This window comes from Scyliorhinus torazame, chromosome 10, assembly GCF_047496885.1.
Source record: "Scyliorhinus torazame isolate Kashiwa2021f chromosome 10, sScyTor2.1, whole genome shotgun sequence".
In the NCBI taxonomy this organism is placed as follows: domain Eukaryota; kingdom Metazoa; phylum Chordata; class Chondrichthyes; order Carcharhiniformes; family Scyliorhinidae; genus Scyliorhinus; species Scyliorhinus torazame.
Genome location: NC_092716.1, coordinates 173916874 through 173930957, shown reverse-complemented (window position 1 = coordinate 173930957; position 14084 = coordinate 173916874). Strand labels below are relative to the sequence as shown.

Sequence of the window (14084 nt, the reverse complement as noted above, 5' to 3'; positions counted from 1 at the left end):
CCCAACCCCCACCCTATTCCCATAACCCCACCGAACCTGCACATCTTTGCAAACTAAAGGGCAATTTAGCATGGCCAATCCACCTAATCTGCACATCTTTGGGCTGTTTTGAAACTAGAACACCCGGCGGAAACCCATGGAGACACTGGGGAATGTGTGGCATACCCACACAGTCACCCAAGGCAAGAATTGAACCCGGGTCCTGGCACAGTGAGGCCGCAGTGCTAACCACTGTGCCACGGCGCCTGTTGAATTAAAAATATTAAGTGTCACTTTGGCAATGGAGAAATTTTTGCATAAAGATCATGGGTTCAAGATATTAAGATGCTATTATAGATTGACATTTCAGTGCAGTAATGAGAGTGTACTGTATTGTTGGAAGCATTGTTCCCTTGTTTCTGCTGTGTGTTGTCTATTCATTTATGTGCATAGGCCGGATCATTTTTTTTGTTTGGCCAGACACGCATGGTAACTTAAAGAGCTGACTTATGCTCAGCCTGCACTGAAACATCTGGGTTACTGGTCACATAGCTTAGGGGAAATATTGTTTGAGAATGTAGTGAGAACTTAAACCAAGGCCCTGTCTCCTGGTTCAGGTGAATGTAAAAGAACCTTGCTAACCTCACCTCTGGCATTCAACTAAAGAAGAGTGGGAGTTCTCAAATATTTATCCACGAACCACCACCATTAAAAACAGATTGAAGAGCCACTCATCACATTTCTTGATTGTGAGACTTTACCAAAAGTGGCTGATGTATTTGCCTACAAAACAAAAATGACTACTTCAAAAGTATGACTGCATGCGATCAGGCACTGTATAAGTGAAGGCTATTTCTTTTATACCCAGAATTAAGAATAACATTTACCTCATGAAGTGGGAAGATCGCTTTGAATGTACCGTTGTTCATTAAATTGCGTAGAGAAATTTTAACTGAAAGGGAAATAAAGAACATGAGACAAGAAACCAATAGTATTCAGTGAACTACCTATCACATCCCATGGAACTGCCCAGCAGCCCTTGCAAGCTTTTGCTGAATGGATTATTATTTTGTTGCCATATCCCTATGAAAGACCAAAAGCACAACTGTAGTACATGATCACGGTTCAAATGTTTTTTATTTGTTATTTTTTTTAAATATATATTTATTAAAGGTTTTAACACAATTTTTCTCCCTTACAAACAATAACACCCCCCCCCCCCCCCCCCCGTAACAAAAAAAAAGAAACGAGAAATCGGGCGGAGCAAGATATATACATGGCAAAATAGTATTTACATAGCTTTGTACACTGGCTCTCTCCCGTACGTGCCAGTTTCCTCGACTCTTCATGTTATCTCTTGCTCATCCACCACCCCAGGCAGCTCCCCCCCCGCCTCCCCCCTCCCCGGACGTTCCCCCCCCCCAGGTTGCTGCTGCTGCTGACCGGCCTTCCTCTAACGCTCCACGAGATAGTCTAGGAACGGTTGCCACCGCCTGTAGAACCCCTGCGCAGACCCTCTCAAGGCGAACTTGATCCTCTCCAACTTTATGAACCCAGCCATATCGTTTATCCAGGCCTCCACGCCGGGGGGCTCCGCTTCCTTCCACATTAGCAAGATCCTTCGCCGGACTACTAGGGACGCAAAGGCCAGAATGCCGGCCTCTTTCGCCTCCTGCACTCCCGGTTCGTCCACTACTCCGAATATCGCTAGCCCCCAGCTTGGCTTGACCCGGACTTTCACCACCTGAGATATTGCTCCCGCCACTCCTCTCCAGAACCCCTCCAGTGCCGGGCATGACCAAAACATATGGACATGGTTCGCCGGGCTCCCTGAGCACCTTCCACATCTGTCCTCTACCCCAAAGAACCTGCTCAACCTCGCCGCCGTTAAGTGAGCTCTGTGAACCACCTTAAATTGTATCAGGCTGAGCCTGGCACACGAGGAGGAGGAATTAACCCTACCCAGGGCATCAGCCCACAGACCTTCCTCGATCTCCTCCCCCAGCTCCCCCTCCCATTTACCCTTCAACTCTTCTACCAGCGCTTCCCCCTCTTCTTTCATCTCCTGGTGTATTGCCGACACCTTGCCCTCCCCGACCCATGCACCCGAGATCACCCTGTCTTGAATTTCTTGTGCCGGGAGCAACGAGAATTCCCTCACCTGTCGCCTCACAAAAGCCCTCACCTGCATATATCTAAAGGCATTTCCCGGGGGTAACTCAAATTTCTCCTCCAGTGCCCCTAGGCTCGCAAACGTTCCGTCAATGAACAGGTCCCCCATTCTCCTGATCCCCGCCCGATGCCAGCTCTGGAACCCCCCGTCCATCTTCCCCGGGACAAACCGATGGTTACCCCTGATCTGGGACCACACCGATGCTCCCATTGCACCCCTGTGCCATCTCCACTGGCCCCAGATCCTTAGCGTTGCCGCCACCACCGGGCCCGTGGTATACTTTGTCGGCGAGAGCGGCAGTGGTGCCGTCACCAACGCCCCCTGGCTCGTTCCTTTGCAGGACGCCATCTCCATCCTCTTCCATGCCACCCCCTCTCCCTCCATAACCCACTTGCGGATCATCGACACATTTGTTGCCCAGTAGTAGCTCCCCAGATTTGGCAGCGCCAACCCTCCTCGGTCCCTACTGCGTTCCAGGAACCCTCTCCTTACCCTCGGGGTCTTATTCGCCCACACAAACCCCATAATACTCCTGCCTACTCTCTTAAAAAAGGCCTTAGTGATCACGATGGGAAGGCACTGAAACACAAACAAAAACCTCGGAAGGACCACCATTTTGACCGATTGCACTCTACCCGCCAGCGAGAGCGGTAGCATGTCCCATCTCTTAAAATCCTCCGCCATTTGCTCCACCAACCTCGTCAGATTCAGTTTATGTAGGGCCCCCCAACTCCTGGCTATCTGGATCCCCAGATATCGAAAGCTCCCCTCCGCCCTCCTCAGTGGTAGGTCCCCTATCCCTCTTTCTTGGTCCCCCGCCTGTAATACAAAGAGCTCACTCTTCCCTACATTGAGCTTATAGCCCGAAAACTCCCCAAACTCCCTTAGAGTCTGCATGACCTCCACCATCCCCTCCATTGGATCCACCACGTACAGCGACAGGTCATCCGCATATAGCGACACCCGATGCTCTTCTCCCCCTCGGACCACCCCCCTCCATTTATTAGACTCCCTCAATGACATGGCCAATGGTTCGATCGCCAATGCGAACAACAGGGGGGACAGGGGGCACCCCTGCCTCGTCCCTCAGTACAGTCGAAAGTACTCCGACCTCCGCCGGTTCGTCACTACACTCGCCACCGGGGCTCTGTAAAGGAGCTTAACCCAACTGATAAACCCTCCCCCGAACCCAAACCTATGCAGCACCTCCCAGAGGTACTCCCACTCTACTCGGTCAAAGGCCTTTTCCGCGTCCATAGCTCCCACTATCTCCGCTTCTCCCTCCACCGATGGCATCATTATCACGTTTAAGAGCCGCCGCACATTGGCGTTTAACTCCCTACCCTTTACAAATCCTGTCTGGTCCTCGTGAATCACCCCCAGGACACAGTCCTCGATCCTCGTGGCCAGCACTTTTGCCAGCAACTTTGCATCCACATTAAGGAGCGAGATCGGCCTGTACGATCCACATTGCAGTGGGTCCTTGTCCCGCTTTAGGATCAAAGAAATTGTCGCTTCCGACATTGTCGGAGGTAGGGCCCCCTCCTCTCTTGCCTCATTAAAGGTCCTCACTAGTAGAGAGGCCAACAGGTCTACGTACTTCCTGTAGAACTCCACCGGGAACCCGTCCGGTCCCGGGGCCTTCCCCGCCTGCATGCTCCCCAAACCCTTGCTCAGCTCCTCCAACCCAATTGGTGCCCCCAGACCAGCCACCTCTTGCTCCTCCACCCTCGGGAATCTCGGTTGGTCTAGGATTCGTCTCATACCCTCTTCCCCCGCTGGGGGCTGAGATCTGTACAGCTCTTCATAGAAGACCTTAAATACCTCGTTTATTTTCGTCGCACTCCGAACCGTGGCTCCCCTTCCATCTTTGATTCCCTCTATTTCCCTCGCTGCCATCCTTTTACGCAGCTGGTGTGCCAGCATTCGACTAGCCTTTTCCCCATACTCGTAGGTCGCCCCCTGCGCTTTCCTCCACTGTGCCTCCGCCTTCCCTGTGGTCAACAGGTCAAACTCCGTCTGGAGCCGTCGTCTTTCCCCAAGTAATCTTTCCTCCGGGGCCTCTGCGTATCTCCTGTCCACTCTCAAAATCTTACCCACTAACCTCTCCCTTTCCATGCCCTCTGTCTTCTCCATATGAGCCCTAATGGAGATTAGCTCTCCCCTGACCACCGCCTTCAACGCCTCCCATACCACCCCTACCCGCACCTCCCCGTTGTCATTGGCCTCCAAGTACCTTTCGATACACCCCCTCACCTTCCCACACACCACCTCGTCTGCCAGCAGTCCCACATCCAGCCGCCACAGCGGGCGTTGGTCCCTCTCCTCTCCCAGCTCCAGTTCCACCCAGTGCGGGGCATGGTCCGAAACGGCTATGGCGAAATACTCCATCCCCTCCACCCTCGGGATGAGCGCCCTGCCCAAAACAAAAAAATCTGTCCGGGAGTAGGCTTTGTGTACATGGGAAAAGAAAGAAAATTCCCTAGCCTGCGGCCTTGCAAACCGCCATGGGTCCACTCCCCCCATCTTATCCATAAACCCCCTAAGTACCTTGGCCGCCGCCGGCCTCTTTCCAGTCCTTGATTTGGAGCGGTCCAGTGCTGGATCCAACACTGTATTGAAGTCCCCTCCCATTATCAGGCCTCCTTTCTCCAGGTCCGGAATGCGCCCCAACATGCGCTTCATGAATCCTGCATCATTCCAGTTCGGGGCGTATACGTTTACCAACACCACCCACATCCGCTCACCATTACATATCGTCCTCCATTGTCCACCTCAATAGTCTTGGCCTCAAATGACACCCGCTTTCCCACTAATATTGCCACCCCTCTATTCTTCGCGTCTAGTCCCGAGTGGAATACCTGTCCTACCCATCCCTTTCTTAACCTGACCTGGTCCGCCACCTTCAGGTGAGTCTCTTGGAGCATGACCACGTCCGCCTTCAGTCCCTTTAAGTGCGCGAACACTCGAGCCCTCTTCACCGGCCCATTCAGCCCCCTCACGTTCCACGTTATCAGCCGGATTGGAGGGGCTCTCACACCCCCCCCCCCCCACGCCTCGCCGACTAGCCATCTCCTTTTCTGGGCCAGTCCCGTGTCCACGCCTCCCTCACCCTCCAGTCCCCCAGACGGGGAACCCCCGCCCCGACCACCTCTTCTATGTCCCATTCCCTTTCGGTCAGTACAGCAGCAACCCGCCCCCCCCCCCCCCCCCCCCCCGCTAGACCACTGTCTAGCTTTTTTGCTCCCCCCATGTCACTCCCGTAAGTCAGCTGACACCTGCTGACCCCGGCTACCCCCGCTACCCCATTGACCTCCCCATGTGGGAGGTCCCCCTCCCACCTTTCTTCTCGCACGCGGGAAAAACAAAAAACCCTGCGCTTTCCAAAGCCCGTTCCACCCCCTCTGGCGCAGCTCCTGTCGCGACCTTGACTCTCTCCCCCAGCCCATGCAACATTTCCTGCGCGTGATTGTGATTGACCCCCTATATACAACAACCATCACACATCAAACCTCAAATATCCCCCCCACCCTCACAAACCCTCAGTTAAGAGTCCAACTTTTCGGTTTGTATAAATGTCCACACCTCTTCAGGCGTTTCAAAGTAGTAGTGTTGGCCCTTGTATGTGACCCACAGTCGCGCCGGCTGCAGCATTCCGAATTTCACTTCTTTCCGGTGCAACACCGCTTTGGCCCGGTTGAAACCCGCTCTCCGCTTTGCAACCTCCGTGCTCCAATCTGGGTATATTCGGATCTCTGCATTGTCCCACTTACTGCTCCGCTCCTTCTTGGCCCATTTCAGGACCCACTCTCTGTCCGTGAACCGGTGGAACCTCACCACCATCGCCCTTGGCGGCTCATTTGCCTGGGCCTCCTCGCCAGCACCCGGTGTGCCCCGTCCAACTCCAGCGGCCTCGAAGGGGCCTCGTTGCCCATCATCACCCCGAGCATCGTGCTCGCGTATGCCCCGGCATCGGCCCCCTCCGCTCCTTCAGGGAGACCCAGGATCCGCAGAGGCTTTCTCCTCGACCTGTTCTCCAGGTCTTCGAGTCTTCCCGCCCACCTCCTTTGTAGCGCCTCGTTCTGCTCCACTCTCACCACCAGGCCCGAGATCTCGTCCTCGTTCTGACCAACTCTTTTCTGTACCTCCTGGATCTGAACCTCGTGGGCCTTCTGGGTGATCCCTAGTCCTTCAATTGCCGAAAGCATAGGCGCCAGCATTTCCTTACGCATCTCCTCGCGCTGCTCCTCGAAGCAGTGCCTAATAAACTCCTGCAGCTCCACTTTGTCTCTGGCCGCCGCCATTTTGTCCTTTTTCCTCGGTTTTTCCCGTTGCACCAATGCCACTTTTGTGGCCGTTACGCTTCGAGTATGTTTCATAAAAGTTGGAGGGGGACCTCCCTCTTACCTTCCCCACGGGTTAGTATCGAAAAAAGTTCCGTTGGGACTCTTCTAGCGAGCCCGAAAGTCCGTGGTAGCGGGAGCTGCCGAATCGTGCGGCTCAGCTCCGCATAGCTGCAACCGGAAGACGGTTCAAATGTTAAGAAGTGGAATACAACAAGTGGTGCGAGTCCTGGGGCTGAAATTTTATTTACCTGATGTGCTGGGAATGGGAAGGGAGATCCAGAGGGGTCCATGGAAGTCGGGGTCCTCCCACTGCACAGCATACATGTGATTGATTGACCAGTTTCCCACCTGAGGTCAAACCTGACTGACAGGCTTGGGTTCCAGTCAGGTGGGAAGCTGATTGGTGATGTCTAAGTTAGTCCACACGAGGAGAAGGCAGTCTTGGAAGCAGAAGTGGGTCAGTTCCGGGGAAGGAGAGGGACAGGAGTTTATTCACAGGGTTGGGGGTATACTCAGGCTAAGAGGCTCGATTGATTGATTGGGAAAAGTCTCCCCAAAATAAGAAGGTGCCATTAATTAACCCACCGATAAAGGACAATTTATTGACACAATATTCAACCCTTGAACTGTAAGAACAAGTCTAGATTGATAGATGAATATTGTTTGTAAAGAAGCCGTGTGCCATTCATATATATGCATGCTCTATGTGGACAAATTAATCCTGGGTCAAAGTTGACAATGCAGAAGCATTATCCTCTCAAGTGTTGCTTTTGGAAAACATCTTTAAGTGTTTACAGGAAGCTCATGTCAGATTCATATATAATGCACATAGAATAACTACAGTGCCATTCGATCCATCAAGTCTGTACGAACCCTCCAAAAGAGCACCCTATCTAGGTCCATGCCCCCATCCTATCCCTGTAACCTAACCTAACTGTCATGATATTCAAACACACACATCATGATAGACACACCAACAGACAAATCAGAACACACAACACCACAACCAATGACAGAAAGATATAAAAGCACAGACATGACCCCCGGTGGTCAGTATTAGCTGCAGAGGCGGACCAGGACACATCTGCTACCAAACACACTCAGGGAGACAGCACGTGCAGAGTATCCAGAACGAACTGTATTATAAGAGTTAAAATAAAATAGAGTTGTACCACATACAACTGTGTTGGCTCATCTGTGCACCAGAGCACCCAACACCACATGGTACAGGAGTGGATCGATACCTGCCGGCATACCTCAGTGTACACAGACAACCAGCAGTGCCCAGGCAAAATGATAGAGCTCCCGGTTCCGCAGCCGCTCCAGTGCTACGGCGATCTCCGCGAAAACTGGCGGCGATTCCGGCAATGGTTCGAATTGTTCCTGGTGGCAGCTGAACTCCAAGACCCGGATGATAGCGAAAAAATTGAATTTCTCCTCACCATCGCCGGTGCAAGGGCAAGAGAAATATTCACAAGGTTCAGGTTCTTCAGGAGGCAGCAAAGGTACGATTACCAGGCAGTCCTGGACAAATTCTCCAAGTACTGTGAAGAAAACGCAATCCAATCGGCAAGTAAAGGTAAGAAAAGCTGCAGTACTCACCTCGTGGCTGGGATCCCGGAGCCCGAATTCCCAGAGGCCGAAATCCCGGGCCTGAGAGAGGGCTGGGTCGAGGTCGGCGGCCATCTTGCTCAAGGTATCACGCTAGCACAGTTGCGCGAGCAGTGCGCAGAACCGGAAGTTTCGTTTGCGCATGCGCGAGATGCTGCGCATGCGCAGTCAAGAAAACGGCCATCGGTAAAGGAACAGCGATTTGAGCATGCGCAGTCGCTTCCTACGTGCTACATACCGAGCGTCAGGATGTCAGAGGCCCCAGACTGCACCAATTTAAAGGGGAAACGTCCCAAATCCAATTTAAAAGGGAAACGTCCCAAATCAAAAAAACAAAAATCTGTTAAAGCTGTAAAACAACCTTCCCTCACCTGGAATGACAGCACAGTGCCGCAAATTGACCCAGGAGATGAATTTGACCTCCGAAGAACCCTCCGACAAGTAGTTACCTACGCACAAGCCGATGATTCCGACCTCGAATACTTCGATGACGATCTTTACAGTGTTTCCGGACCTCGCGAGCCCGATGATAGCTCCGTGGTCCTATACGACTATGACTCGGACGAACCTTTCGTGTTGCACATTGGCGGCCCCCACATTGAATCCGACGCAGATGCGGATTCATTTTTCGGATTTGAGGATCTTCAATCCAGCAGATATGACGTTCCAACTTATCAGTACCGGATGATGCTGCAGCCTGACATTAACAGACAGGGAGCGGTGCAAGCACACGGAGAGCGCCCTGCTGCCACACAGAGCGTGCTCCATGTCCCGCTCAACGTTCCCGACTCTATGAAAGAAGACATGCAAGACTCCAGAGTGCAGTCCTCGCATGAACCAGAAGTGACTCCAGTGTCACAAGCTTCCACAGCAAGCTCATGGACAGACTCCACAATTGCAGAAATGCAAGACTCCAGAGCGCAGTCCTTGCACGGACAAGAAGTGACTCCAGTGTCACAAGCCTCCACAGAGAGCTCGTGGACAGCCTCCACGATAGAAGCAACGCAAGACTCCAGAGCGCAGTCCTTGCACGAACAAGAAGTGACTCCAGTGTCACAAGCCTCCACAGAGAGCTCGTGGACAGCCTCCACGATAGAAGCAACGCAAGACTCCAGAGCGCAGTCCTTGCACGAACAAGAAGTGACTCCAGTGTCACAAGCCTCCACAGAGAGCTCGTGGACAGCCTCCACGATAGAAGCAACGCAAGACTCCAATGTGCAGTCCTTGCAGGAACAAGAACATGAGGGTCTAGCAACCTCTCCTGACCAACCAGCGGCAGACGATGCAAGTCTACTATGCTCCACTACACAGCAGCATGACCATGACGGTCTCTCATGCTACAATGAAGGGCACAGCGCTGAAGACTGTTCAAGCCCAACTGAAGACAAGCCAAAGGAATCGCCTCGTCCAAGCCCGAAGAAAAAAGGTTTATGCGCTGACCTTCAGGATCATTATAGCCGAACAGAGATTAATAATGCTGCACGGCCACAGAAGGATGCTGAGGATTTGCTAACGAAATTAATTGAATGTTTAACTTGCAAGGAGCAGACTGAGAATTGCCAGTGTTTTAGTACGGATCGAAAAAATGGACAAGACATTGATCCTCAGGTAATGGAAATAACACAACCCGAATCATATCTACAGCAGGGACAAATGTCTCCCTTCAACACAACGCCGCAAAATCCCAACTTCGGAGACCAGCAGTTAGTCAGTAATGACTCTTCAAACCTTGAGGGGAACATTAATTGCATTGAACCTATACACACTCCACTGATAAATGAGCAGAACATTGGAGCAAGAATCCTGAGGACACCGACATCGAGTAGCCAGATAACAAATTTAAAACCCACAGCAGTTTCAAGTGAACCAAGTGTGCTTTCCACTAATGGTGAAGATGCAGATAAGGTCGACCCGATTATCCATTGTACCACACTAACCCCAGTGATTAAGCAGTTATGTATGGGGAGTATAATGTGGGCAATTGAGAACAGTAAAAGAGAGACTGTGACCATGCCAGTCCCAGCAAAATCAGACCCAGAGACCATGAAGGCATGTACATTAGACAAAGATACATATGAGGTACCTGAGAAGAAAAGTGAAACGGAATGTTCTTTGGAAAATAGTACAATGTCGATAGAAACATTGGATCCTATATTCGAGACCATACATATGGGAGAATTTGGGGGTAATAAACAAGGTTCTGCAATGTCTGGGGGAAGATTTAAAATTCCAAAGAAGAAAAGCCCAAATGAAGGACAACGGCAAGACAATGACAGTCCACCGACATGGTGTGCACCACCAGATGAAAACTCTGACAATTTACCCAACCCTAGTGAACAGCAAGCTGCTAATGACGATCTATCCACGGGATGTGAGACGAGTGACGACAGCATCCCACTTCCCATGCAAAAGGTGCAAGGTGACAGACCTCGCCTAGTGCGTACCGAGGCACTCGACGATCACGGTGGGACCACTGACGACTGCGGTGGCAGCGCACCGCTTCCACCCTCGATGGCTCGACCCTCTCCACTGGTTGGTGCATTCCTGCATGTTCCGACTCCAGAAGTGCAGCTTCAGGGAATCTCGGCTGCCTCCAGTGAACCTGTTGGGACTCCGGACGGGGGGCATCGACGGAAGGCAGACCGGACTCCAGATGCGGAGCAGCCAAGCGCCGACTCTGATTTGCGCACGCCAGACCTTGCTCCGGACGGGCGGTGTCGCGGCCTCGGTGATGGCACGCTCATGGTGACGGCGGATGCCACGGCGACAGGGAATGGATCGCGTGGCAGTCCCACTGGGTCGGCAGTGGCAACCAGCACCGGCGGTCCAAGATGGACACACCAATTCGCGCCATCGCCAGACGTTGATGCGAGCAACAATTCTCTCTCCAAGGCGACATGCTTCGACGTTTCTCTGCGGAGTCACCCTTCCGGCACAGCAGGTGGCCGGAACCAGCGTGCACGGTCTCGGCCAACTTCCACATCTGGCATAGTCATCGCCTTGCATGATATTAGTGATGGTGCTACTTCGATGGCAACGACCCATCGGCTACAAGATGCCGTCCACCACAAACATAAAAAGAAAAAGACTCCACCTTGTTCCTGGCATGCAGGGCGGATGGATTGGTGCGTAGGCGCAATCAACGAGCTTTGCGCCGCCTTCCACGCTCGCAACTGAACCGTACGCACACGCCGGATCCTCCACTGGTTCCCAAGGATGACTTCGTGGAGATGCCACGGATCATGCCCCTTCCATCACCACCAGAACCAAACCACAGCCAAGGCACCACTTACAAAGATGTTGAATGTTATATTTGCACGAATGAAAAAACCAAGCACTGCACGAAGTACAACAAATGGTAAAGTAGAGACTTCGGCAACAGCATCACCTCCAACAGTCCAAGGTGAACCAGTGTGACCCCAAATCTCCACAGCTGAACCGGCTTGAGGACCAGCCCATTCTTGAGGCGGTCACCCATTAGACTGGACTTATAACGCTGTTCATACGTTCAAAAAGTCAAACACTTCTGTATTATAACCTGTTGTTGTTTATTGTTCCAGATATCGTCTGACCAGACCAATGTTCAAGTTTTTTTTTCTCTCGCATCCAAGTTTTGTTATGGTACAACCTTGTTAGTGTGACGCACCCGACATCGCCCCATGTAAATAGTTACGTCATATACACACGCTGTACACAACACACACACACACTCTTAGATGCACTCACGACACAATTATATTTATAACCACGTAGGCACATATCTTTGTAAAAAGGGGGGATGTCATGATATTCAAACACACACATCATGATAGACACACCAACAGACAAATCAGAACACACAACACCACAACCAATGACAGAAAGATATAAAAGCACAGACATGACCCCCGGTGGTCAGTATTAGCTGCAGAGGCGGACCAGGACACATCTGCTACCAAACACACTCAGGGAGACAGCACGTGCAGAGTATCCAGAACGAACTGTATTATAAGAGTTAAAATAAAATAGAGTTGTACCACATACAACTGTGTTGGCTCATCTGTGCACCAGAGCACCCAACACCACACTAACCTTTTGGACATTAAGGGATAATTTACTAACGATTGTAATATTTCAGAGCTTCTGCTCAGTCATTGAGCTGGAGTCAGAGTTGCAGTCATTGCGATGCATCAAGGGGTGGGGATTGCAGTTACCTGGACACCTTACTGCAGGAGGCTGTCACACCTCTTGGATAAGGGCCTCCGGATTTAGTCAGTAGTCAGGGACAGAAGTGTGTGACTGCAAGTGAGACAGGTAAAGAGATTGAGAAGTTAATTGTCCATTGGTTTGAGGTTCTTATAGCTTGTGAGATTAGAGACCATAAAACCATAGAACCCCTACAGTGCAGAAGGAGGTCACTTTGGGTCAGCAGGGTGGATGAGCGAACTGACCATGGCGCCACCTACAGGAAGTCATTCAAGTGGAGAAATTAATAGGAATGTAATTGTAGTAGGGAACAGTTTAGTTGGGGGAATCAACAGTTCGCTACAGCAGCAGCGTGAATCCAGATGGCTGTGTTGCCTGCCCAATGCCAGGATTTGGGACATTTGCTTGGGCTAGTGAGGAACTTGCATTGGTATGGGGAGGATCCAGTTGTGGTCTGTGATTGTACCGATGACATAGAATAGAACTTTATTGTCCGCACAAAAGTGGAAATTTTGTCTTTGCCTTACCTCCAATATAACATATAATCATGCAGTCGTTAATTAAAAACAGTAAATATTTCATGTATCCCTACATTAATACATTTGTGCATATATACAAACATACCATACAAACTTAACACATTGCACTCTGTCATTAAAGCGCTTACTGCAGTTAAAATAAATAAAATTGCAAGTTAAATTTACATTGTTATTTAGTAAGCTGGGAACAAAAGATCTCTTGAACAGATTTTTCCTAACTCTAGGCATTTTAAAGCACCAGCCTGAAGAGAGCATTTTAAATTGTTGATGTAAAGAGTGAGGGGGATCACCGATGATGGCTTGAGCTTTCCTCTTAACTGCATTGTTAAATAAATGATCGAGCTGTGTTTGCTGTCTGCCAGTGTAGGACTAGGAAGGATGTTCTGCTTGGGGATGAGGGACTAAATTAAAAAGCAGAACCGCAAAAGGGAATAATCACTGGATTATTACCTGAACCATGAGCAAATTGGCATAATGTAAATAAGATTAGAGAGATAGATGTAAACCCATAGAACCCCTACAGTGCAGAAGGAGGCCACTTGGCCCATTAAGTCTGTACCAACCCTCTGAAAGAGCACTCTACACCTAGGCCCACTCCCCTGCCCTATCCTCATAGCCCCATAACCCCACCTAACTTGCACATCTTTTGGACATTAAGGGACAATTTAGCATGGCCATTCCACCTAACCTGCACATTTTTAGACTGAGGGAGGAAACTGGAGCACCCGGAGAAAACCCACTCAGACACAGGGAGAATGTGCAAACTCCACACAGCCACCCAAGGCCGGAATCAAAGTCGGGTCCCCAGCGTCATGAGGCAGCAGTGGCAACCACCTTATGCCATGCCATGAATCAAAGACTGGTATGGGAAAAATGGATGATTCATGAGGCACTGGCACCAGTACTGGAGAAAGTGGCAGCTGTACCATTGGGACGGTCTTCACCTGAACTGTGGTGGGACTAGTCTTCTGGCAAGTCATATAACCATAGTGGTAGAGGGCTTTAAACAAAATAGTGGGGGCAAAGGATCACATGAGAGATGTATAATTAAAGTGTAACAAGGTATGGAAGCGGGGTAGCGATTTCGGTTAAGATAACCAGAATGTGGCAGGAAGGGACAAAGAGTACAAACATAAGAGTGCGTTAAAAAACAAGGCCAGAGATTGAAAATATTATAAAAAGACAAACTAAGGCTCTGTACCTGAATGTAGGCAGCACAGATGGAAATAAAAATGTATGACATTATAGCCA

At 50.7% G+C, this 14084-nt stretch overlaps 1 protein-coding gene across 2 annotated transcripts in view; it reads right to left on the bottom strand.

Annotated features, from left to right (window-relative positions):
* The window catches only part of LOC140431052 (anoctamin-9-like), a 368406-nt gene that overhangs the window by 293995 nt on the left and 60327 nt on the right, over window positions 1–14084 (bottom strand). For both annotated transcript variants that reach the window (XM_072518965.1, XM_072518966.1), the window contains exon 6: window positions 867–931. In XM_072518965.1, the coding sequence (XP_072375066.1) occupies window positions 867–931 (65 nt within the window). The remainder of the gene's footprint in view (window positions 1–866; window positions 932–14084) is intronic.